This window comes from Lampris incognitus, chromosome 7 (genome assembly GCF_029633865.1).
Source record: "Lampris incognitus isolate fLamInc1 chromosome 7, fLamInc1.hap2, whole genome shotgun sequence".
Lineage (NCBI taxonomy): Eukaryota > Metazoa > Chordata > Actinopteri > Lampriformes > Lampridae > Lampris > Lampris incognitus.
In genome coordinates, this window is record NC_079217.1 from 12,365,974 (window position 1) to 12,393,665 (window position 27,692).

The 27,692-nt window shown below is 45.8% G+C and overlaps 1 protein-coding gene across 1 annotated transcript; it reads right to left on the bottom strand.

The window, feature by feature from the left end:
• Positions 1-146: 146 nt before the first annotated feature.
• Positions 147-27,318, bottom strand: foxo1a (forkhead box O1 a). The gene is made up of 3 exons (XM_056283199.1): positions 26,309-27,318; positions 5,002-5,193; positions 147-4,837 (listed from the first exon to the last, which is right to left on the bottom strand). Exons 1-3 carry the CDS (start codon positions 26,945-26,947, stop codon positions 3,650-3,652), a joined length of 2,019 nt encoding a protein of 672 aa, XP_056139174.1. The 5' UTR covers positions 26,948-27,318; the 3' UTR covers positions 147-3,649.
• Positions 27,319-27,692: the final 374 nt, after the last annotated feature.

Here is a 27,692-nt window from a genome sequence, read left to right on the forward strand (position 1 = left end):
TGGCCCGAGGTGACCCTAGGACTCAACTACGGTCATCTGCGGTTACCTCATAGTGATTCATAGCCAACATATTCTCCGCTTGGAAACTGAAGCGGGGATGGACAATGGTAGAAATGCAGAACACCACTTTCCATGTGCTACACCTCCTTCGCTGGTGACAAAACTTCCGTGACGGTTTTGCTGTGAAATTTTTTTTTCTAAATAAAGCTAGGGACAAAAGCAGTTATTTAACACAGAGGTACATTTATTTAGGTGTTAATACATTAATGATGAACAAGTTATATACCCTTATTGATTGCAAATCACACAGCACAGCTCAAATTTCTTCCTGTACATATGTTGAATGTAACAGAGGTTGTTTTTAAAATATGTAATGGGTACACTCTCCCTCCTGTTAATGAGGAGCACTTTGTTATAAAATGTAAGTAAAAGTGCAATATCTTTTCTACGCATAAAATTACAAAAATTGGTCCAGAATCTGCCGTCCGAGCAGAGATTATTCTACAGACTGAATATGTTGTTTTTTTTTTAATTTTCATTTTAAAAATGTATATATCTTTACATTTATTTTTCTTAGTATTTTGTTTTTTTTACGCCTTTTTCTACGAAGCTAAATACAAGAAATACAACATTGTCAGTTTACAAAAGCTTAGCATATCAATCACTGCATCATCTTTTTTTTCTAAATAAACTTCATTTTTTCCCCAATATAACTATCTGCAACGTACAATTTTAACAACAACAAATACCATAATATCTCACAGCGCTATGATACAATAAAATATTATCTGTCATAGGTTCAAAATAAAAATGTAAATATAACAATAGCAACATAAAATTAAGGAATACAATGCATAGATTCGATCATTTAAAAAAAATGCAGATATAATTTACTTACTACAGCTCTTTAAATTTTTTTCTATGTGTAGAGTTGAACCCTGTGACACTGACTACATGGATTCATTAAAGTTCATCCTGACTTGAGTGACCGGCACAAATATATAATTCTGAACATATCACATGATAAAAATGCTATTATATAGGTTTGACTTCAAAGGCAGATTTGGCTATAGTACACTATGGCATGTTTGGGTGGATGAAGGCAACACCTGGCACCTAAGCCAAACAGCAGCTTCTTCGACGGCTTCTCAGCAGAGCCCTTTGAAATGTAGCAAGCTTAATTTCCTTCTCTTGCCCCCTCTAGAGCCCCCCCATTACCCCACCACCACCTCACCCCGGCCTTCTCAACATCTACGACCACGGGTTTCCAATCGAGCGCCATCACCAAAGTCCAAGAACAGGCTGTTTTTTTAAAAAAATGTTATATATATACTCCAAACAAATAACGACATCAGCTGATTTCAACTACTTCACCTCCCACAACGTCCGTTTTCTACCGTCCCCTCAAGTCTGGCTGCAATGAAAACCGGCGTCCACTACGGACAGGACGGCCGTCTAAATCTGAAACTCGGCCGCCGGTTTTAGTCGTCAACCCCGCGTGCCGCCTGGACATCAGCTCAACTTAACGAGAAGCAGTCAAGTTCACCAACCTAACCTTCACCAACCTGACCTTCACCAACCTCATCTTCACCAACCTGACCTTCATCAACCTGACCTTCACGCAGCTCGTCGGAGCGATGCAGAAGAGTTGCGACTCTGTGTCAGAAGCCGCAGACAGGCTGACGGGTAAAGCGTTAGCGCAGCAACAACCGAGAGACGCAACACAGAAAACGCAAAATGTACACAATATCCTTAACACTTAGTGGTGCTAATCGGGTAGGGGGCAATCGCAAAGACAACTCCAACTGCATCCAGTATAACAAAAGATGATACAAGGAGTCAAGTCACATTTGTTACCGATGTGTTAAATCGTCAAAAGACACACGCTGGCCACCAAAAAAACAACCCTTGGACAGAGAGGCAGAGACAGGTAGAGGTAGCAGAGGCACGGCAGAAGCAGGGCCTCTTAAAAGCAGTAACGTCAATCGTATTGACAGCATTAAAGGGCTCTGTCGACCGCATAAAAATCACGTCAAAAAACAATAATATTTGAATTCAATGAAGCGAACAAAACAAATTGTGGAACTGAACGGGGGGACAGACTGGTTAATCACAGTGTCTTTTCATGATGTTCGCTCTCCCGGACGTAGACCTTGTCCCGGGGTGAAAAAAACAGTAGCACTGAAAACATATTTTGCCCACTGACCTGCGCTGACCTGGACTCACTACAGTCGTAGTGCCAGACGGAGCTCAGGAACAACCTGACAAAAACAGACCACGGTCAGCCAATCACACATCCGGTCTTTGACTAAATAATGAAAGCAGGGCACTTCCACCAAAAAAAGAAAAAAGAAAAAGAGAGAATGCACTGTGCTTTTCTTCAAGACTTCTGGATGTAAGTATTTTCCATAACATGGGCTTTGCAAAAAAAAAACAAAAAAAATGGCTTCACCCCTGCAGTTGTCTACTACTCTATTAGGCACAATAAATAGGCCCCTGTGGTATTAAGGTTAAGAGTGACAAAGGACCCAAAGAACAGATCTGATATCTTTGTGCAGATTATGCACCCACATAAATCTATATTAACCACAAATAATTTAAGTCTCAGACACGTACTAAATCTAGTTAACATCTGCTATATCATTTCAATATACATTTCAATGTATATACAAGTAATTAAGAAAATGCATTAATCTTTTTACAGCCTGATCCAGAGTCATTCTTAAGCCAGAACAATCCACTCTGATCCACACGTCTTCCCATTAAAAGTAATCTGTGCCTAACCCAGTTTTTTTTTTTAGCTGTGAACAATGTCTGCTGCTTTTTTCTTTTTTTTTTAAATTTCCGTTCTGTAAACACTATGCACAGTCTTGGAAAACACACTTTGAGACTGCATTTTACAAATCAATATGTCAATGTATGTACAACTGATTCAGGCAATAGGAGAGACGGTTATGTAACATCATCCAGGAACTCCTCGAGGGGTTTCGCTCATAAATAAAAAGTCAATGCAACTTCTTCTCTCCCCTACCAAGGCATAAATGTCACAATTAACTTTATAACTCCTGCGTAGTGGTAAGTCATGTAATTATCACCGCACAGTTGATACAAAGACTAGTATTGTGGAAACCAAATGAAAAGTATATGCGTGTTGAAAGTTTGTGCTGCCTTATGATTTATGCTGCTCTCGCAATTATGTATACTGCACATAGCAGCACACACCATAGGCAAACGTTTATCTCTACATAACCCAATGTATAGGATCTGCAACATTTGTGAGTAAACCAGAGGTGTGCTTCAGTTTGGCTCTGAAGTTAAGGCAAAGCGTTTGGCACTTGGTTTGCACACGACGCTTCATATTTCAAAAATAACTCGGATTTCATCATTCAAGAACTGGAAACATGTCTTTAGCAGTTCATGACCAGTGTCAGCCTGTTGAAAAGGAAATAAGGAAACAAAAGCACTTTGAAATTGAAATGCTTAAGGTACAGGATCAGCAGGGGGTGGGTCAGGGCACTTTTGGGGCAGGCGAGAATAGGCTGCTTTTCAACTGAAATGAATCGTCACTGAGTTTTGTGACAAAACAGTAACAGCAATGAGTCAATCGAGAGGAGCCTGTCAGCAGGTAGATGGACCGTATTCTCATCCTCTACCCCGATACCCAGCTATGTGTAGTGGTCTTCACCCCGTGAGGGAAGCCTTGCTGGGTAACCATGGGCTCAAAGTTGAAGTCCAGAGAGTCTCCGTCCATCAGAGTGTCGTGGAGAATTGACTCCATGTCACACTCAAACCTTTCAATGGACATGTCATCCAGGTCACTGGGCAACTTCTCTGGGTGTGGGGGTGGTGCGAAACTTGGTCGACCGTAACCATTGGTAGTGAGAGGGCAGAATCCACCGGACATCTCTCCCCCGCTGAGGTGAGTCGAGAGGCCATAGGGCATTTGCATGGGGCTTTTGGTGGCAGGCAAACGTGTGGTCCCCCTGCTGTGGTTAAGTGACATCAGCAAGCGACCATTCATAGCTGTTGATGTAGCTGGGGCTTGGCTGTGTACATTGTGAGGGTGAGTGTGAGAAAGGCCATGAGGGTGAGGGTTCCCTCCTGCCATGAGTTTGCCTCCATGTTGGCCACTACTATACGGAGGCAGCATGCAGCCTCCACTGGACTGAGATACCACAGTGTCCACTGAAGGCATGAGCTCTCCATGCTGGTCTGTGTCTGAGGTCAGCAGTTCTTTCAGGAGCCCTGCGGGGCAGCTGTACTGACCCATAGAGGGCCCGAAGCTGGGCTTGGTCTCTGTCAGTGTCTGCAGGGGCATGGCTGGCAGGGTGTTCATTCCAGCCTGGCCGTACACACACTTGCGGTAGTCCTGTTGCGGCTGGGGGCCCATGCTTGGGGAGCTGTAAGAGGGATACCCCGGGCTGGCCTGCATCATAGAAGAAGGAGAGGACTGAGAGGAGCCTGGAGTATTGGTCCCGCCTCCCACCTGGGAGTTGTTGGGCGAGAGCAAATTGAGGTTGTCAAGTAGGTTCTCCATCACGTTCTCAGAGCTGTGCCCCAAAGAGCTGGTCATCTCAGTCAGGCTCGGCAGTGTGGCTGTCATCTTGGCCGCAGAAGCTCCAGGGTAGACCATATGTACATCACCGTCCGCCAGGTCATCCTCAGGCATAAAGGGTGATAGGCGACCGCTTAGTGTGCTGGCATTGGAGCTGGTGCGCGGCCTGAAGCTGTTCCAGGCATCAAAGTCATCATTGCTGTGGGAGTTGGGGCTGCCAGGCCACTTAGTGTAGGAGCCTGGGCTGTCTGCTCCTCCCTCAGGGCCACCCTGGAGGGAAAGCTTTGGGGAAAGACAGCAAGCATCAGCTGACAAGCCAAGAAACAAGCCACTGGAGCTTTTGTCACTCAGACAAAAGCCTTCTAGCCAATAACAGTTCCAAACAATGTATGCAAACGTATACTGAAACACAAATCAATAATGCGTTCATTTAAGTGTCCCTTTACCTTTTTCTTTGTGGCTCTTCCCCTGCTCTTGCTGAACTTGCTGTTGTTGTCCATGGAGGCCGCTCTGCGCCGAGGAGACTTTCCGCTCTTTCCGCCCTCGGGGTTCAGCATCCACCACGAGCTTTTCCCCGTTCCCTCGTTCTGAACACGCACGAAGCGGCTGTGCAGCGACAGGTTGTGCCTGATGGAGTTCTAGACGGCAAAATGGGGGGAGAGAGAGAGAGCGAGAGCAAGAGCAAGAGAGAGAGAGCGAGAGTGAGTGAGAGAGAGCGAGAGCAAGAACAAGAGAGAGAGAGAGTGAGTGAGTAAGAGAGACACTGGCGCTTGCCCTTTTCCCTCAATCATTCCCGAGCCAGAAGATCTGCCACAACATACAAGTGCAAATCCACCTCCCTGGGTGGTTCTCTTTCAAACCCTTGTTTGGGTTGACAGTTGTCTAAAGGGACTATAAGGTCACTCAAAGAGCTAAGGCCATGTGCTGTTCTTTCAAATAAAGAATATTAAAAAAAAAAAAACAGCCCAGAAGTACATACACACAAATACACACTCACACACAATGGATGTCACCGTTTTTTTCCATGAGTAATACATCCCTGACAGCGCAAGCAGCAGACAAACGCTTATCGACAAGCCCCACAGCAAGCATGCTTTATTATCGTCACAAAAATGCCCGAGCCCATTGTAATCCACTGTTATAACAACACTCACATTCCACCTGACTACGTGTCCTGTCTTAACCAGAACAGAATCAAAGGGAGGAAACAGACTAATCTTTTGTCCTAACAGAAACATTAATGCAGCACTCGCTCAATGCTTAGCAACAACCTGTTGCAAAAAAAAACACAAAAAAAACTTGTTTTCTTTAACAGGAAGCAGTAAAGGACTATTAAAATATCCCAGACAAAAGAGCAAGAATATCGGGTAAACATCTGGCAGGGGAAATCAAAAGGGGGAAAAGAATAACACTATTTTGTGCGGCGATAGGAGGTGCGTGAAAAACCTGACGGAAGGGAAAGTCCGAACAGTCGACGGTGGTTATTTAATGTTTTGAGACTTTGTTTTTCAGGCTCGCTGAGTTGTTGTGATTTAGGAAAGGAGATGGGACTCCAAGTCATCTAAAACCACTGTTTAAGTGCAACCGTCTCCCCGGCGGAGAGTTATTTAGGCTCTCGCTCGGTGTCTGGCCCGCCGTAGTTCTGTATCTGGGCCATACATGAAGTAATGTGGCTTGGCTAGACGGCTGCATGTGTGCAGCCGGTTGTTTTGGAAGCGTGGCTGCAGCTCTGGGCAAACACACACAGCTTCGCGTGCATCACGGACGACGTCACCGATCCTGTTCCTGTCCTGACTTACGTCTTCGCATCTGGATCGCGCTCCGCTTCCCCCCCCCCGCATCCCCCTTACATCTCATTCTGCCCGTAATCTGCCACCCCCTCAACTAGGGCCCAATGAAACCCATTTTCTTTTTTCCCCCCAAATTTAGTTTTATTTTTTTCCCATTTTCAGTTCTCTCTCTCTCTCTCTCTCTCGAGCCATCCCGGTTGCTGCTCCACCCCCTGTGCCGATCCGGGGAGGGCTGCAGACTACCACATGCCTCCTCCGATACATGTGGAGTCGCCAGCTGCTTCTTTTCTCCTGACAGTGAGGAGTTTCCCCAGGGGGACGTAGCACGTGGGAGGATCACGCTATTCCCCCTCAGTCCCCCCCCCCGAACAGGCGCCCCCTACTGACCAGAGGAGGCGCTAGCGCAGCGACCAGGAACACCAACCCACATCCGGCTTCCCACCCGCAGACACGGCCAATTGTGCGTGTAGGGACACCCGACCAAGCTGGAGGTAACAGGGGAATTCGAACTGACGAGCCCTGTGTTGGTAGGCAACGGAATAGACTGCCACGCTACCCACATGCCCCTCTTTTTTCTTTTTTTTTATTCAGATTTTTGACAAGATGTATGTATGTGTTATCAACTACAATGAGGCCGTTTCTTCTTCTTCCCTTCTTTTTGACATTCCATCCTGTGTGACGCTGGTGTCCCTGATATATTATTATTTATCCCATGCAAAACAAAGCCAAGTGCCTCTGCTGCCAGGTGCACACTGTGAGGCGCACACCCACGTGCACAAAGCCACAGAAGCGTGACAGGGTTTCTGGATGGTCTGGGGACAAACTATTTTAAATCCCTAATATGCTCTCAAATATTGTGATATTCTGCCCCAAATCGCCACATTCTGGGCACCTCCGTGTTTTCTTCAGTAATGTTTCTCACACCACTCTGGGTTTTCTGCATCATAGAAATCACAGACGTCCCTTAAGTCAGTCTCCTCCCATTCCTGTTTTCACCTGCTACTCAATCCTCTCCCAATTTTCCTGTTTTCACCTCTCTCATCCTGACCTCGCTTCATCTGACCTCTGCCTGTCCCGTCTCCTCTTCCTCACTTCCCACTTTGCCTGTCGCACTAGAAACCCTACAGGTTCCTAGACACATGTGGTGCTGCCTGAACACTGGCTCCTTCACAAATGAACGAAATTACGTAACCCCAAAATCAAATGAACTGACTCATCCAGCCAGGAGTCTTAGGTTAGCTTGCATGATCTGACATGATAGGCCTTCGCTGTTTGGCCCGGCGAATGCATTTGTCCCCCCCCTACACATTGGCGGCTATGAGCCAAAGTGCAGGGAGCGACGTCTTGTCATGAGTCTCTCTCTCCCATGACCACTATGGGCGCTGGTAATTTCAGCCGCGCTGCAACACGGAATGAATGCAATGTTCGAGCAGACGCCGGGAAGTCCTGCTGCAGCCCTATATCATCCCGATGACAGGAAGGAGAAACTCAAAGCCCGAGTCTTCATTCCAACACACTCTGTTAACTGCTGCCCCGTGAAGCAACAGAAGAGGCAACACTTTATTTTCTACTTTCAATACAAGAGACTGGTGGGTTGTGGAAAAACTGGAGAACATTTTCAAATCAGCTCGGAAAATAATTTTAAAAGCCCGAGGTAGGAGAGCGAGGGAAGACAGGGTCATAAAACATGCAATGATGGGGAATACCAAGGCAGAACTTGGTGTGCTCTGCGGGTAGTGTGGCCAAGGGCGTCTGGATGAGTGAGTAGAAGTGCCCCCCCCCCCCTCGTGCCCGTGTTTGTGTGCATGTCTGCTCATGTTTTTCAGTCGAGCAGAACAGTTGTTATTGATTTCGTCTCTTGGTCAAATGTAGCCGCTGATATTGCGTTTTAAAAACATACACACGAGCGGGGCCTAAACGCACCCGAGTGCAACACACACCCGTACACACACAGACCCAGAGGTGTGGCGAGTTTGGCAGCAAAAGCACTTTGTAGGTTTTATTCAAAGCAACAAACCTGACTATTTACATGCAAACTCGTGTTATTTTTGACAATATCTTTGGGGTGTTTAACATTCACCATCATCATTAACGCAAATATTCACAAATACACAAATCATGAACTTTTTTGTAGTTGCACATCTTAAATGGTTACAGGACTTTCCCTCCCCAAAAAAAACACACAGCGTAGCAGCATATCACTTTCTTCTTCAGCGTAGCGGTCATACGTGGAAGATGGATGCAGTTAGCCGTGAGTTCAAGAAGTGAAATTATTGCCGCTAACAAGCAGATGTGACAAGGGTAAGCTCGCGGGAGAAGTTGGCGAACAGATGCCCCAACACCAACAGCAAAAACCCAAAAGTGGGTAAAGTGCTGGCACAACAACAATGGCAACTCGTGTTCATCTGGGATGGCTCTCTGGGATCTGGTGCGGTCAGATACCCGCGCAATTAGCAGTATCAGCGGAGGTGTCAGAGAACGGAACAAAATAGGGATCCTCGGGATTGTATCTTCCATGATTTATTTTCGAATTCGGAGTGCGTTTCCTCTGGGACCCGGGCCTGTGTGTGACACGTTTTGATTTACCTCTGGCCGCGGTACACAGGAATCTAAACATTCCAGCTAATCACTGTGTGCAAAGTTCAAACGTAATCACAGCCAACTTGTTAGTATCTCTTAGGAAACAGAAAAGCCAAGGAATCCCATGCAACCATTACAATCAACATTCCCGAGCAAGGTTACAAAACCCATGATTTCACAGAAGCAAACTTTGATTACTGTTGCCTGGAGGAGGACCGTCCTATTTTGTATACTACAAAAATGTGACAACAACACCATTCCCTCCATGGCAACTGAGCCAGCGCCAAAGTGATGGGGCCGTGAAAGTAAGCACAGCTAGACACGAGCCCCGAAGCAATCTCCACCATTTACCCCCACTTCACCACAAGGAGCAGCAGCTCCATTCTCTGAGTCGAGAGAGCACTGGCAAAACATGAGGAAGTGACCACATGAAAGAGGACTGTGACAGGAAGGAGAGCTGACTTCCTGCCTCACAGGAAACAGTGGTTGTGAGGGAGAGAAAAAGGCATGGAATGCAAAACCACAGAGCCCCTGAGCCAAGTGGACACCGCAAATTTAGCTTTCACCCTTTTCCCCCTCTGAGTGAGTTTATGTTTAGAAACAGCACTAATCCTGATGTCACACTATGTTCACTAAATTAGAGGACCCCCCCCCCCCGCCCCCCGTTTGTGACTACTGCGACTTTAAGTATGGATGAAACGTGTCACAAACTAACAAAAGCATCACTTTCATGGGACACTTTTGGTCATAATCAATAAAAGTGTCCCGTGTGTGTGTGTCTCAGATCAGTTGGTGTAGGTAGGCCTGTGTGTGTACATCTGTGTGTGTATGTTTGAGAGAGAGGGGGGAGAGAGGGCGGGAGAGAGAGGGGGGAGAGAGAGAGACAGAGATAATTTTTGCTTGAGGACTTCAGAGAAATATTAAAGAAAGCTCTTTGGGGGGCTGTGTGGATGTGTGTAAGAGAGTGGGCATGGCTAAGTAAAGGACACAGTGTGCCGGTTTTAATTCCCTCCCTGGCAGTGCTGCTGAAAGGCCTCAGTGTTTAGTACCATTCCCTACGCCTCCCCTCTCCTCTCCTCCTCTTTCCCTTCCTCTCCTCGCCTCTGCTCCGCACTTTCTTGTGCAGACAGTAGCCACGCTACCTGTAGCAAATACGGGGAGCCGGCAGAGACAAGTGCTGGCACTCTTTGCATGTGCTGACGCTTTCAAAGCCGCTCAAATGTCAACTCCTCTAGTCAAAAATCCCCGTAAGAGCGCGGCAACACCTACACGCCCGGCTGCTTTGAATCGATTCAAGCCACAAGTGAAACCCGATCTGCAAAGCCCGTGGTTGTGTGTCACTGAAAGCGTCTGGTGAGACGCTAATCGCTGACTGCACAGGGATGAACTTGTGAGCCCGTTTCGTGCACCCCCTCCTTCGCAGTTCCATGTGAACCTACTGATGAAACTGAAAACAAAGGGTTTCCGTGTGCCATTTCCACTGAACCCATTAACTTAATGGTGCTGTCCCAAAAAAAGACATCGCGCCTCATTAAACACTTATCCAGTCATAGTAGTTGCATGTCACTTATTGTAACTGGCTGTTTTATGTGTAATGTCTGCGGCTATGACAGGGACGATTTAAAGAGACAGTATTCCTCCGTATCAGCAATGTCCTCCAACCACTGAGGTAAACAGCCCCGACTCTCTAGTTGGGTCATGTCTGGGGAAGTGGGCTTTGTGCTGAGTCTGGCTGAGTTTAAAGACAGAAAACGTGCAGACCTGTTATTACTTAGGCAACAGCAAAGCAGGTCTCCCCGCTCAACAACAGCAACGAGCTCGGCCCACAGCTCCAGGTGAAGACGAAGAGGTGGCAAACCGCTCCTCCTCTGCCTTTGCCACCTGACAATGTAGGCCGAGTCGCTGGGAGACGTTCCCGCAGCCGGTTCTGTCCTACCCGTCCCGAACACTTTAAATGTTTGGAAAAGCAAGTTATGTTTTGCAGGAGATCAACAATAGAAAAGGCTGATTTCACCTGACGTGGGGAAAGTTAGTTCAGCAGCATGGCGCAAGTGCAGCAGTCTGGCCGGTGGAGACGGATCAAGAAAATGACACCGAGCTTCGGACGGGGCAAAAGAGACATCAGCAAGGGTGAAGGGGTAGTAATCATATTACAGAGTCAGCTCTCTGCCAAAGATACAGTGACTCTTACGATCAGGCAGTCTTCTTCGTCCCGAGGAGCCGAAACAGAGCATGCGGCCTCAAGTCTCAGTCGTATTTACTTTATTTCTTTGGGATTTTGCTCTACTGCACAGTATTATAGTGAGACTATACACAAGACACTGGCACGAGACGTCTCCTACTGCAGATCACGCAGGAATCCTGCATGTGGCGAGTACTATCGAGGACACGTACCTTGATTCGCCGGGCCACAAAGCATCCAGCCAGTCTTTTGTAACCCAGGTTCCTGTAATGTGGCCCAAGACCTTATCTGTGCAAACCCTCTGCCGTCATCCCGGGGTGTGAGGTACGGCAGAGAGCCACACCGTGGCCGGTATGTCGTAACCGTGAACCAACCGCTGATTATTTTAGCGTGACGTTTCCCTCTAGATAAAAAGGACAATTTCAGGAATGCCGTAAGTACTTTATAATCTACCAGTCTGGTTTTATCAAGCGGTCTGGACATATTGATGGTTACACATGGTTAGTGCACAGGTACAACCCCTGCTCCCACCCCCACCCCCACACTTCCAAGCACACATACATCGGGCAACACGCAACTGTTCCCGTGTCCACGGCATCTGAATAATCTTTAAATTCATGCTCCGTTTTAAAATGGCCTCTGACGACCTCGTATGTTTGTCGTTTGATAATCCACCTGCCAGCACCGACACCGAACCGTCCGGCGATTATAACTGACCTATTTACCAAAGTCAATACGGCAATGATCATAAAAGGATGTGGAAATAAAAGCCAGCGGACAGGAAATATAAAGCCTCGGGCGTCCTTTATTTACACCCCGCGTTTCATCCGCGCAGCTCAGCAAGACGAGGAGATAACGACCCTCGTCATTAGAGTCGCGTAGCGCCCGGCAACACGGCGCGTCGCCTACGACTTAACTGCATCACGGAAGGGAAAACACAGGGGCCCGCCGACGGTAAGCATACACAGAAACTTGCTTCACCATCACCTCCGTTTATAAAGTGTCTGGGATTTAAAATGGAGGCCGACCCCTAGGATACGGCGAATGCCAGAAAAGGGCACCTCTCATACCCTACAGTTTCTTTCCACTTCTCTCTATTCATCCCTTGTCCTTTCCCGCTCTCCCCTGGGACATCATGCACGTACACTACCCGCCACAGCTGATCACACACTCGTGCTGCAGGAAAATCGGTCACAGAACGGACCCCTTTTCTCACAGGCTGACGTCAGCGTCCAATAATTCAATTTGGAAATTGAAGAGAGAGAGGGGCGGGGGGGGGGGGGCGCGCGGACACAGGCTCCTCCGTGTTGCGCTCCTAAATTCGGTTTTAGAGTCAACCGAATAGGACCGGAGCCCCCCCCCCTTACTTCCGGCAAAGCACCTTTTGAAAACGCTCGTGGTCAGCTTCTGAATCGCACAACCGTTGCAAATTGCGGGACGGGAAAGGGCACGCCGAGGGAGCGACTTCAGAAAACACGAGCCGGGCATGAGCAAATCTGTCTGCAAATGTATTTACCGAGGCCCACTTGGCAGGATAACCTTTCCACAATCCGCTGCAAAGACGCATTAGCGGGGCTGAGTATTGATATGCCGACTGACACGCGCTCGCACACATGCACACACACACACTTTCTCACATAAATTCAACTTAGCCCACCGAGAAAAGGTGACACAATCATACACAATCTAGGTACATAACAAATAGCCCGGGTCTGTGTGCGTGAGCATGTTCCCACACACGTTCAATACACAACAGTCAGTATATGTAAGCATTCCCTTCCACACTTCAGGAGTATGATAGAGTGAGAAGAGAGGTGGACTGGAGGGGCTATTAGCGAGCTTCCTGCTCCATTGTATCCGCACAGGAAGAGCTGGCTAGCCCTGATACTGATCCCACTGATGCCACCGGTCTCTGTACAGAGCACTGGAGCACAAGGCCCTGGTAGCGGCAACGCAGGGGGACCAGTGGAAGAAACAACGGGTTCAAGAGCCACAACTTCCTAATCAAAACGCTGTAGTCTGACTGAGCAAAACAAGAGGAAAAAGGAAAAAGGGGGGGCCCCTCGTCCAGGTATTTTTTTTATTTTTTTTTGGTGATAAAGTGCTACTGTAGTATGTCTTATAAACAATCCCCCACTTGAAATTCGCCCCATTCAGACACCAAGCAAAATGAATGTGGCTACAGGATGACAGATTCTCTGCACGGTCCTCTGACATAGCCGGGCCCGACATCTTCATAAATACCCCTCGGGCAAAAACTTGGCTTAGGTGAGAGTGAGTGAGTGAGCGAGCGAGCTAGTGGATGAATGAGTGGCTGACTGAGAGAGAGAGAGAGAGAGAGAGAGAGAGAGAGAGAGAGAGAGAGAGAGACAGAAAGGGTGGACAAGAGGTAAATACATTCAAAATCGAAATCCAAAGGCCGTTCTGGCAGTGCTATGGCCAGGTGTGTACTTTTTACATTATGAGGCAGTAAGTCTAATGTAACACTAATTACGGCACTGTGTTTACGTGCCGAGCTCTCTCTCTCTCCCTCTCTCTCAAGCTCACTAATTTCTTAAATTAGGCATAGATTTAAGTTGAGCACCACACAGCTCCTGTGCTCGGACAGGGGCCGGGTTGTGCTGGCTAAGCTCGCCATGGTAAAATATGTGCATGTGTTGCTATGTGCAACACAATGTGAGTCTGTAGATGCACAGAGCGGTGTCTGTGGACGAGGGATATTTTCGCCTATGATCAGCAGAGCGGCTGGGTCGGTCTTGTCCCTACCCCGCCAGGGCCCGGATAAAGATGCAGTGTGTGGGCCGCTATTGGTGTGGGGAGCTGGGACCATAGGCCTGCTTAAGGTGGAGTGGTTGGGGGACTGGGGAGGTATTTAGATAGACTTGTTACCCCTGTTCAACCTTGCAAACACCGGGATATCCCTGAGCTGTTTTTACTGGGGGGTGGTTGTTGATTCTGGTACCCAAAAATAAACCAGCGTTCAGTTGCACTGGGTGAGATAGAGAGATAGAGTTAACAAGCGAGGGACTACTTATTTTGAATGTGCCTCTGATTCCTGCCTCTAGCTGCTGAGCCAAGTGTAAAAACATTACTCTATACTGAAAGGTAGTTTGTAAATCTGTAATAGGTTTGCAGTAATATGCCATATGTTAAGCCTAGCTAAATTAAAACCCTTAAATTAAACGCCGTCTTTAAACTAGTTATTCATTGAGTCTTCAATTTTTTTTTTTTTGGTAATTTATTTTTTATGAGGTTTTATTTTAAAGATACATGGGCCAACTGGACACAAAACACACTAAAACACACACACACAAAAAAACCCCAACAACAACAAAAGCAAAATCAGGGGGGGAAAAACAACCCCAACAAAGGGAGGATCAATCTCTTAAATGAACAACAAATCTACCATGTATATAGATACATACATACGCACATATATATCTATATGAATATGATTGCTTATGGCGAAACAGGATTGCACTGTCTCATAGAGAATTTACTTAACTAACTGGATTATATATATATTATACATATATATACCTGCACAAACCTATATAAACATATTTACACCTATATAAAATCAGCTCTTATAGTCGACACATGGGTAAGCCATTTTGACCAGTTCTCATCAAAGATGTCACTTTGAGTTCTTAGTTTAAATGTAATTCTCTCCTTTGTGAATATCTTGTACACTAAGTCAGTCCACTCATTTATGGTTGGTGTGTCTTTCCTAAGCTATTTTCTGGCCAAGGCCTTTTTTGCGAGCCACTAACACACCCTTAACAAGTATTTATCACTCTTTGCACAGCGGAGCTCTTCCAGATCACCAAGGTACACAGTTTTGAAATTAAAATTGATCTTCATCTTAAAAATTGCCTCCAGGACACCGTGGATGCTTCACCAAAATGGAGCCACAGAGGGACACCTCCAGAAAACGTGAAAGTGGTTCACCAATGCGCTTCCACAGGACCTCCAGCAAACAGTCTGGTTTGAGTAGCTAGTCTTTTGTGCTGGAGTATAGAAGAATTGAGTCACATTCTTCCAGCTGAACTCTCTCCAGGAGGGAGAGCTTGTCATAAACCATCGCTGTCTGCAGAGCCTGTCCCATTCTTCCAATTATTATTTTATTGCAATTACAAGTTCATTTAGCAGACGCTTTTCTCCAAAGCGACGTACAACTGAGAGTTAACACAACACAAGCAAGGATCTAGTCAGGGGACAGCAAAGCAAGCTAAGTGTTAAAAAAAAACCAAAAAAACAAAAAACTAGGTTCAAGTCCGATAGGACACAGGTGTCAACAGGCAGTGCCCAAAGGCGATGCGCAGGGTGCATAGAAGCAAAAAAATGTTCCCCCCCTTAACAAGCACAAAATCTGTCACAGGGATGAGGATGATTTACATGTAGGATGTAAATCATTCTACATTTGCATATTTTTAAACTCATTTTAATGCAAGATTATACTTTGAGGTTATTCTAAATTGTGTGTTCAGGTGGATGTTCTGTTTAGTAGCACATAGCACAGGCTGCAGCTGGAGAACATTTACATTTTCACCTATCTCCTACGTCAAGATGACCCACGCCCAGATGACCAAAGGTACTTAGAGATGGAGGTGGTCAAAGGCTACCAACAACCTCAACAAGTGAAACACACGGGTGGTTTAATACTGAATATTTCTGTCAAACCATGCAAAGATAGATAGGGACAATGGAGTGAAATACCTTCTTTTCTACATTCTCTGCTGCAAGCGTATAACTTTTCTCAGACTGGTATAACTTCATTTGGTCAGTAGATAGGTCTGTGCATTGACGTGTATGTACGGTAGTTACCTGCCTGCGCATGATTCACCTTTGCGTGAATCATGCACCCCCACATACAACTCTTTCAGAGAAAGACGACATGAGAAGAGCCTTACGTGAGGGTTGTGGCGCTATTATAGACCTTTTACTGCAACTTTCTGTTGCCGATGTGCTCATTATGTAAAGGAAATGACAGGAGGATGTGACACAACACACACCAAATATACACTAATCTTCCACAACGGGAAAGAAAAACAGGCAGGGAGAGGCACAATATTCACAGAGAAGAGTTCCCCGACACACAAACACAGACAACAAAGCATGGGGCAAAATCAAATTGCAATGATAAAAATGACCCTGTGATGTGGTACTGTCACAAATTCTCTCAAAGGTAGATATTCTCTGACAGCTAAAATGTGCATTTGTTAAATTCTGTATGCAAGTATGGGGCATTTCTTCATCTGATGGGTGTGACCACACTAAATAAAAAAAACTTAAAAAAGTAAACCTGATAAAACAAATTAACAACAAAATCCTACTAAGGCTGGCAAAGGGACAGCTCGGGACAGTAATGGGACATGCAAAGCCTTGTGCAAGTGTTTGTTTTGGCCCTATTCACATGAATACTAAGGTTTCATTAGGGGTATAAACCATGTTTTCTTTGGTTGGCCTTTGTTGAAATAAAAAAAAAGATAGAAGAGATATTATTGATCTCTTATACCATTAAGGTTTAGCAATATTCAGCCAAGGCATACGAGTCTAAAATCAGCAAAGCAATTACACACACGCACTTCAGTATAAAAAGCTGAATTACATCTGGTGCTTCTGAAACTCAAGAGATCTGACAATATTTCCCTCATTTCATCATTTCAAATTCTACCCATTTTAAACGGTACGACAGCCAAAATGAACAAAAGACCTAACAAAATCAACACACGGTGAACAACACTTTGAATGCGGCAATAACAACATGAGAATTCATGAAAACCGTGGAAGCGGGGAAAGGGAGCAGGAGCAAAGACGTGGGGGAAGTGCTGGAAGAGGAAGAGGCCGCGGAAGACAGCTTCAAAGTCAGCGCTACTTCCGCTCTAGATGACATCATCACCGTGCTGCCGCATACCTCACACTGCTTTCAAAGCACCCACTTCCTCTCAGCCTTGGTCTGAAATTTGCATCTTTTCTTTCTCAAGAAGAAGAAGAGGAGGAAGAAGAGGAGGATGACAAAGAGGGGAAGCTGGGCCTAGATAATAGCGGTCTGAGAGTGACAGTTCGTGCTATCTCTGCAGTTAGCCAGATACTTAGATATAAAACATCTTGACTAACGCCACAGTTGTGGTCACTGCTGACATCCACTGCTTTACTACACTCACTTAATGCAGCAGTGCACTGGTGGCTTTTAATTAGCATAATAACATTTCAATGATTTGCGTGAGCCTTTTTATTCTGCCATCCGATACTGTACAATGAAACCAAATGTGGCCACACACACACACACACACACACACACACAACACACTACACACTCCTTGCCATTCCCTCCTCCTTCATGCACATATGCAGATAAAGGGGAGAAAAAGAGGAATTAAAGGACACAAAATATTGTACTTGACATTAAAGGATGGCTGTTCTAACTTTTGCTTTTCCCATCACCGGTGGATAGTAGTTTCTTTGGAGCACATGACGAGAAGCTCCATAAGCTTCAGGCACCACCTTGCAAAATGATGACTCAAAATTTTGTGTCGCAGAATGCTGACAAGAGAAGTGGAAGGAACAATTTCATTTCTAAGAATTAAGAAGGCTGGTTAATGATGACTTTGTGCGATTAATCATTTAATAGAACAATAATGGGTGATGACGTTACACCTACTATGTTTATCTTTCCATATGGTGGTGTCCAGGACAAGTTCACTAGTATAATGTGAATCTATTTCTGGATCTGTGGTACAAAAACATTACAGAAGATATTTTTGTACGTCTTAGTCGGCTGTTCATGTGACAGTTGTGATGTCACTCTTCGGAGAACACTCGGCTGGAGAATACTTTTCAGAAGAAAAAAAAAAACGTGGGAGTCGGGACAAAAATACCTCTTGACGCTAATCGATGCTCAAGCTTGCCAAAGAAACCAGTCCACGGTGAGACTAAACTTCTAGTAACCGCTCTTCTCCGTAGTCTGAGGCGGTTCACTTGCACAGTGCAATACGCAACACCAACGCAAAGCTAAATTCAACACTCGCCAGGGCGTTGCACATACGTTTCCAAACAGTATGGAGTCGCTTAAAGCCACAAAGTAATCGCAACCCGCCATTAAGTATAACAAACAGTATGGGCCCTTGTTAAGATTCAGATGCACATAATTACTCAATTACACATTACAGAACTAACCAAATAACATTACAACAAAAAAAACACATTATGACTAATGAGCTAAATGACCCTTTGAAAATATTCTCACTTTATTTACCGAAAGCACACAGAACAAAAACACTTGCAAGAAAAATGAAGTGGCTCATTCATTTTCTTTGCACAGTATGACCTCACACAGGGAAAACAATTGCGGGGATCTGCCGTTTGAAGCGGGGTCGTAAATTTGCACCGACGGTGCATTTGAGTTTGTGCCCCGTCAGTCAAGGCGAGAGAGGCTTTGAGCGTGTGCTCATGTATGTGATGGAAGGCTGAATGCATGTGTGATTGTGTCATAATGCCGGGCCAGTCTGACAGGCACCGTGGATAATCGCTTTAGGGCGGCAGTTGCACAACAATGTGAGTTTGGGTAATGCCTGTGGTTTGGGGCCTTCTGCAGCGGACAGTGGACGGTCCCGCTAAATTGCTCATTAACACAGCCCTCTGTGTGTGTGTGTGTGTGTGTGTGTGTGTGTGTGTGTGTAGGTTTGTAGTTGAACACACACACACACACACACACACACACACAAACCACAAACAGGTAGTCATGCAAGCACGCACGAGACACAATCACAAAAAGCGGCACGAGAAAACGGGACAGACTCTTTCACGTGTGAGACGTGTCATGAGACTTCACTTCTTGTTAAGAGTGGTGAAATAATACAACATCTAACAGGACTTCCCTTTCTCAAACCATGACATCACTGTGACGGCCTCGGCGAAGGCCACCCAGATACCCCCCCCCCCCCCCGTGATTTTTCCAAAAGACAAGACCTGCAGGAATGGCTGTGATAAATAAAATAAAGAAAAAAGAAAGCATTCACGTGAAACCATTTTGAAAGACAAAAGAGAAGGTGGGCTATACGCTACACAGCAGCAGAGTACTCCGTATGACAAACGGCTCTCTGCGGAGCCAAGCCCCCCTGCGAGAGCCTACCCAATGCCAAACGAGACCGTCACGTGGCCTCGGCCGGCCCCTACCCAGCCAATACTCAGAGGAGCACAACAACATTGTGACTCACCCCAGCCTGACAACCTCTAAATGATTATTTACTTTGCCATGGAGCTGGATGACAGCTCCTTTTTCTTTGTTTTCCAACACCATTATACAGAGGAAAAAAAAAAAAAAGAAATGTGTAAAATTACTACACGATGCTAGTTTTCCCCCCACACAACCCCCCCCACGTATTAATCCACATATGATTAAAACTGCGTCGTCCGTGTACACCGAGAGGAAAGGGACAACTGTCCACATGTTGGGGGTACGCCGTAAGAAAACGCACCGGGACAGCAGTAGCTGTCATGTTATCTTATAATGCTTTATAGTGTGTTGAATAGAGATGATAACTGAATCATTAAGATGTAATGATCTGCGGCCTGGGCTACCAGCCAGAAACAAACCGACGGATCACATTTCAGGCTCGCAATGACATCCCAATCTGGGGCTCTGTGATGCAATTCTCCAAGACACGCAAACAGGCGAGCGCAAAAGCCCGAGCAGACGTTACGGATGAGTCTCAGATAATGCGGCTCAGCGTGGTTTCAGAATTTTCACGGCAATGCAAATGCAAAATAAGCATTGTCTCGGCACACATTCAGGCTGCCTATCGATGCAGACGTTGGAACAAAACCTCGCGAACTCTTTGACCTTTTGTTGAAGATAATACAGGGATCTTTAAGCCCCTAAGACACAAACAGGCAACTCGGCTGACACAGACAGACAGACAGACGGACAGACGGATGCATGACCCAGGGGTAACTGGTTCACACCTCCTTCCCTCTGCACACTGGCTTTCTCCAAAGGCACTCCTGAACATGTCTTCAAATCAAACAGAAACTGGCACATGGAATAATCTGCCAATACTTGCACACATTAGATAAATGGTTGTAAGTTCATACCAATGGAATGGCCTGAAAGCTTCAATACATGTAACACACAAATCCACTAGTCTCTTACAAATACACACACACACACACACACACACACACACACACACACACACACACACACACACACACACACACACACACAGAGTTTTTATCTGTCTCTGACCTGCTTTTCTCCCATGAAATATTCATTTATTCAAAATACCAATATACTGAGGTTTGTATGAACGATTAGTCTTCTGAGAAATTCCTGGGTCTTTGAAAAATAACCACAATCAATTGGAACCTCCGGTCTCTTCTTCTTCTCTTATTTTGGGTATGTTTAGCTTAGATAGATAGATAGGTAGACGGAGGGACGGACGGATAGATAGATAGGTAGGGAGGTATGTAGGTGGACGGACGGACGGACGGACGGACGGACGGACGGACGGACGGACGGACGGACAGACAGACAGACAGACAGACAGACAGACAGACAGACAGACAGACAGACAGACAGACTTTCCCTCCCCAAAATGAATTGATTAAAATTCATGGGAGAGAAGAAAGAGTTGTCAAATGAGCAGTATTCTTTCAGTTACTTTAACCACACTACCTAATTAAATCAATGTAAAAGGTGTGTAAAGGTGTGTGTTTGAACATGACCACATTTCAGACCAGGAGGTGGCCTACACCAATACACACTGCTGCTCTTTAGGACCGCTAACGGTCAGGAATGGTGAGTCAGCATGAAAGAAAGCGCTAAAATCAATACACACACAAAAAAAGAAAAAGATAAAAGGCAAATTGTATGTAGAGGCCAGATTAACATCAAGAGGGAATGAGGAACTGGGAAAATTTCCTACCATGATAAAAAAGAAATAAATGCCTGTGCTGGAATGTACCCTGTGTCAGCCTGTCTGTCTGCCTGCCATTGTGTCTGTACATCTGCCAGCAGCAGGGCTTTAATTATGAGGCCCAGGTTTGGTGTGCACACTGGAGACTAGCGTCCCACATCTCTTCAGCACAGTGCCTCACAGTTCCGCTGACTAACCAGTGGCACCAGACTTTGGCCCACGGCTCCCTGATTCCAGTAAATGTCTTGTTATGCAACTCTTAATAAGTGTCACCCAGTCTGAACTTAGAGCACTGTGCGTTTCTGCTGCGGTTCTTGTGTGCGCTCTCTCTCCCTCTCTTCTCTCTCTTTTCAGATAGCGAACAGTTTGATCCTTGCTCTGGTTTAGTGTGTGTGTGTGTGTGTGTGTGGGGGGGGGGTTGCCATAACCCTTCAAAAACTAAAAGTGTGGCCTGCACCATGCAGAATCAGAAACCCAGGAATGGAGAGGCAGGCAGTGTGGACAGGAAACGGGGAGGAGGGTGAAGAGTGGTTCTCCAGTAATTTGCCTGAAAGACACAGCTACCCCTCGTGTCGAGGGGCATTGCCGGCACCGCCTCGGGGTGGGTGGTAGGGGTGGCGGTGGATGAGGGGTGGAGTGGGGGGCGGAGCTCTATCCAGGAGGCACTGGAGGGCTGCTGTTCTATCCAGAACCCTGTCCTACTAGCACACATTTATGCTCGGCGGGGGGAAAAAAATGCAAAGATAAAGAGCCTGAAGTCAGTTATGTGCTCCGTTGCTTTTGCTGTATGCAGTATATTGCTTTACCCTGTACCCTCGACTGCTTTAACTGTACCCTGTACTTAAGCGTAAGCAACCTCTAAAGCCAATCCACCGCAGCAAAAGTTGTTGCTCTCATCTATGAAATGACCAAAAATACAAACTAGAACAGGTCTATTGTACATACTGAATACGCTGGGCTTCTGCGTTGCCTATCCGAGCCTCTCCATTCAGTACTTTCAGTGTTTACTGTAATACTAAGTGAAACTGGAGTCACTGGGTGCATTTACATGGTTAATGACCCACATGTCACTTGCTCTACAAGCTGCTCAAGCCTATGTGTTTGTCTGCTCTAGCACTATTTGTTTTGAGATCTGTGGGGGTGTTTACCAGCGTAGGGCTAGGAATGTCAGGTCAAGAGAGCACGGCGTACAGAGAACCTACAACCGCATTGATCCCGATTCTGACATCAAAGAGCACCTGAGTCATCCAGCTCCACTGGCTTAAATCAAATATTTATTCTGCAGTGACGTACATATAGTAGAGTAGTACAAAGCTGGACAGACCCTTGGCAGATACAATGTGAGTATGTACGCATACTGTATACATTATATTGTCCTGTGTGTGTGTGTGTGTGTGTGTGGGTGTATGCATGCTTGTGCATGTGTGTGCATGTGCTTTTTTGCACGCTTACATGCAAACCTGCAAAACCGTGGTTTGCTAGAGAAACTCAGAAGCGAACTACAATAAGGAGATAGTTGCATAATGAAATCAAAGAAAACCCCTGACGGCTTGTTGACTCATGCAATCAGAGCAGAATTTAGCTGAGCGCAATTTTAACAGCCGCAATTAGCTGTATATACTGTGGAAAGGAATGTATTGGGAATACCTAATCGATTGCTGCAACAAGGTACTTATAAAAGCATTGTATGTGCTCTTTCCTATTGGACGCCATCCTCCCATCGAAGAGTTCAGTCCGCCTGGCAGGGCCAATCCTAGCCGACCCCACCTGGTAACGTTGTCATCAAAATTCACACCCTTGCAGGTGGCCTAGTAGGTGTGGAGAATTTCACAACAAACTTGAGAAACAAGAAGATTAAGCTAGCTATGCCTCAAACGATTTAAAACAGAATCCTGATCACAGCTTGATGAATTCACAAATTTACTTTACATGTTACGGCCAACAAACTTTCAGGTCCCTCCAGTCCTGGAAGATGGTTGAGCTCAAGTGAGCTTTGAGTTATGTCTCAGTAAATTCAGTCACCATGGTCCTAAACCATAACTTGGGCCACAGCACATACTGGGGTCCAAAACTGGCTAGATACTGAACTGGGTATCAACATCCACACAAACTACAAAAGTAGGGGGAAAAAACCTCTCGATGAACATTATTTGTCCTTTCTTCAAGGTTTTGAGAACTGAAACCCCACTTGAACTCCTCTGAGCTTTGTGGCCAAAATACCTAGTGCTATTTATAAGGTTGATGTCTTCTCAATGAAGTCTGCCATGCTATGACCATATTCTCAAAGTTCAAATCAGTCAGGTCAACTTGGTTAGGGACAAAACTAGGCCTGGAACTTGGACACACTATAACTCTAGAAGATGTCTCATTTCATATTAGAAACAGCAACATGCACAGACCTAGATATAGCCTATATGTTAATCATTTCATACCAAATATTAAGTACACAAAGACACATATTGTAGTTTTGGGCACACAAAATAAGCCATTTTGCCCACATACAACGAGCTCCTCAACTCCTCCCCTACACTTAGCTCAGCCTCAGAGTAGGCTACCTATAGATGTGCGATGGCCCGCCATGAATAGAGCGAGGGAAACACTATGAATAACTCTGCTTGGTAAATCGTGAATAGTACATTGCTTTTCCACAGCACTAATCAGTCCTAACCCCCAACACAGCGGAACGAGCAACAAGTTCGTCGAGTGGCTAAGTGCCCCCTTTCCAAGACCTTCTGGCCGCTGTTCACAGTTCCCGCTGAATGGATGCCAACAAATAACAGATGAAGTGATGCTGAGAGTTTGGACCGTTAACTGAGGTGTTTCTTCAAAGATGATCAGAATTAGCCATGTAAGCTCAAATATAGAGGAAACATAGAGGGAATTTGAGTTTGGTGGGTCACTCACATGAACTGAAACACAGAATTATAAAAAGCAGCATATCTACATAGGTAAGTGAAATAATAATACAAAATCAATATAGTGGTTCTACACAGCACAAAATAGCGCATAAAAAGTGAAAGAAGTAACGCATATAGAAATGTTTTATCTACAAGTTTACAGCAGAATTTGAAAATACTGCCTCCACTGTAAAATAATCTATATCGCTGTGCATGAAAAAAATGAACAAATACCTCAACATGATTGACATAGTTATAATCTCTGACATGCTATTAGAAATGTAAATGATCAACCATTGCGGTGAGTGAATACTGCTGGTTCTCTATTAAAGAAGTGAGACGAGTTCAAGACTAGTCTTCTCTGCTATATAATAACTCCCTAATGACACGGTAACTAATAAGTTAGCCCACGTTGCACAAGGGTCGCAGAAAATCTCTTCTTTGTAATCATTAAAGACCACTGAGCACATTTCAGGGGGTCAATAGAAATTTTGAAAAAAGTGTGGAGTGCTGTCCAACCAATCATTTCTGTTGCATTCGGGACCCTCCTCGAGTCCTACATGATTGATTAAGTATGCAAACTTTGAAAGCAAAGTAATAGGGGATCAGAGCTGTATTCACCACCAGTGAAGAAAGACTGGTACTGCACTCTCGGGTAATATGCAGACCTAGCATTCGAGTTAATGTCCCTAACAGGAACAATATACTGGAGGTTGATGCAAAGTGACAAGATCAAACCTATTCCATATAACCATCGCTCAGTAGCAACATTACTGTCTTTAGAGCCAAGTCTCTTTTTTTTTCTTTTGGATTTCTGCTCTGACCTATTGTGACATCACTGAGTGAAGTTTGAGTTAAAACGATACTTAACTCAAAAATACTCAAAACAAAACTCAAAAAATACACAAATTACTCAAAAATTATTTTTGATACTCAAAAAAAAAATCAATGTCATGAAATGGATAGTTTAAGAATATGAGAAGTAGAAATGGCCCCATGAAGAGAAAAACATTAGCCTTTTAAACTGGCATTTTTTTTCCAGCAAAGAATTGTGGGAAAACACGTATTTTGATATTGTGTCAACATTACTTATTGAAAATACATGGATGCAAAATTAATATTCCTAAAAAAAATCATCATTTTGGTTTTCAAATAATATGATTCTTACAGTATATGAAATTATTCTAATATGGGAGTTGGCTCTGTCAGATGAAGCCATGTTTGTCTAGCTTCTTTACAGAGTCGCTAACAACCGCTTTTACTTCAGTGGGCAACTCAAACAACCTCTAAATGTAGTGGATCTGCATGTGGCTCCAGCGTCAATACGATTTACTGCTGCAAAAGTAGTCTGTCATCAACCTATATTTGTGTCTGACGCGACTGAAACTATGTGTGATGAAAGTGAGGTCTGAGCCCTCCACTAGCTCTCAGTGGGAGGGCCCGTCATCCCACATCAGAACATGTTAAGTCCTCTCTTGTGTAATACATTGGCCATTTTCCATGACACATGAATGCTTCTGGTATCTAACTGGCTTCTGAGCAGACGGAACTCCAAGCACTCACCTCATTCTAGTTAAATGGTCAATTATGGGGAAGGGGGATCGTCACCTCCAGATGACATTGGGAAAGACCACAACATTATGTGCTCTACAAAAAGGGGGAAGTGGGGAAAAACCTGTTGAGTTGGCAGACTTAACATATCACAGATACCGCAGGGAAGGTCAGATGACATTCATGGTAGCAATTGGCGAGTTTACTGAATTACCATGAAGTGGATGGATGACCATGAATAGTCACGGTTTCACAAGACCATGAATGGTGCACACGCACAATACACAACTGAACGGTCCCTAACTCACCATGCATGACCTTTTGTTAAAGCGTGAACAGGAATTTGCGAAAAGGTGCGAGCCTATTCCCTTTTTCTCCTCTTTTTTTTTGGTGTGTGAGTGTGTGCGTGCGCGCGCGCAGGGTTAAGACTAGCGACCCATGTGTGGATCTGTTTTTACAGGCAGCCTAGATATAAACCAATAAAGATGCCAAAAAGTTAAAGGTTAGTCGGTCTTACAGTGTGCCAGGGGCCCTCGTTTAAATCCTGCGGGTTACCGCAGCTGACTTGTCCAAGCAGTCTTTAAATCACACTAAATGTATTCTGTTCGTCACTTGCGCCAGAATCTTTTTCTCCAACGGTACTCGCCAAGGAGCCGAGTGACCATACTTAAAACCCGACGTGTGCGATGGACCCAATTCGCCTCACACCGCATCCTTTGCAACGTGACTATTGCACGCGTGTGTGTGTGTGTGTGTGTGTGCGCGCGCGCGTCGCACAGTTGCGCAGCCCGAATCCCCGCTTTTATGTGACAGAAAGCGCAGAGCGAGTTTACCTTCCAACCCGCCGAGCTGTTGCTGTCTCCTTTATCCTTGAAATACGGTACGCTCTTCACCATCCAGTCGTAAATCTGCGACAGAGTGAGCCGGTTCTCCGGGGAGCTCTCGATGGCTTTAGTTATGAGATCTGCATATGACATATTCCCCCATGCGTTACGCCGGGAGGAGCTGCTCTTCCTTTGGGCAGCGGCGGCAGCGGCGGCCGCCGCCGCCGACGAGGAGGAGGAGGAGGAGGAGGCGGACGACGACGGCGGCGGCGACGACGTGGAGCCCACCGGCGGGGACGACAGCACGGACACCTGTTGCTGATGCGGGAGTTGCGGGCTCGGGTGTCGCTGCTGATGGTGCGGAGGTTGCTGGTGAACACAGTTTTCCCGGCACTGGAAATCACTGCACAGCACGCCGGGCTTCTGCTCGGGAAAGTCCTCGGTCTCCTCTAAGAGGCTGAGATTGTTGATGAAGTCGGCGTTACCGGCCGGCTCCTGTTTCACGGACGGAACCGGGGACGATGTGTTGGAGTCGCCCGGGTTGATGAACTCCGGTCGGGGCAGGGGCCAAGTGCATGACCGGGGACGCGACAGGGGCTCAAAATCCGGGTCAATTTCCACTAAGTGTGGCTGGGCTGCTTCCGCCATAATGAGAAATAACGGAGCTTGGATAGTTCACACTGTCATACAAGAGAGCGTCCAACAAAACCAAACGAGAAAAAGTTACGACCTCTCGTAGACAACGTGAAGCGAACACAAAATGAAACCGGTCGGGGGGGGGGGAGAGAGAAACACTACTCCGCCATACGCGAGTCTACCGCTGAACGTCCACTCGCAAGCCTCATCGCCGTTGGTAACAGTCCGTAACAACCGACACGACTGTTTCGAAATAGGTCTCTTAAAAGTTGTCTGCCCAGACCACCACGCTCTGTTGACCTTCTCGCTCCGAGTCCGGTCGTAACGCTGCTCCGCCCGCTGCCAGCGCCGCGCTCACTTGCCGCCTGTTGTGTACCGCACGAGAGGACTTACTGGAACTATCATTTGTCAGCTGACACCGCCCATATTTGAGTGACACGCGAAAAGCGCCAATGACGCTCGTTGTAAAGACCGAGAAAAAAAAGGTGTCCGTGTTTTCATTTTTTTTCTTTCTTCTTTTTTTTTTTTTTTCTTCTTTTCTTTTCACCCCGAGCGAAACGTTTTATCCGAGGAAGGAAAACGGGAAGGCTCGGAGTGGGATTTTTACGTTTGCATACCAGTAGGGACTTTGACGTGTATGCGACATTTCTTCTTTATACTGGAGATTTGGTTCTATAGTGGGCTCTTAGACCACCGCCGAGTGAGGAGAAGTGATTTTACTGACGGTGCTGTTTTACTATTATTATTATTATTGGCG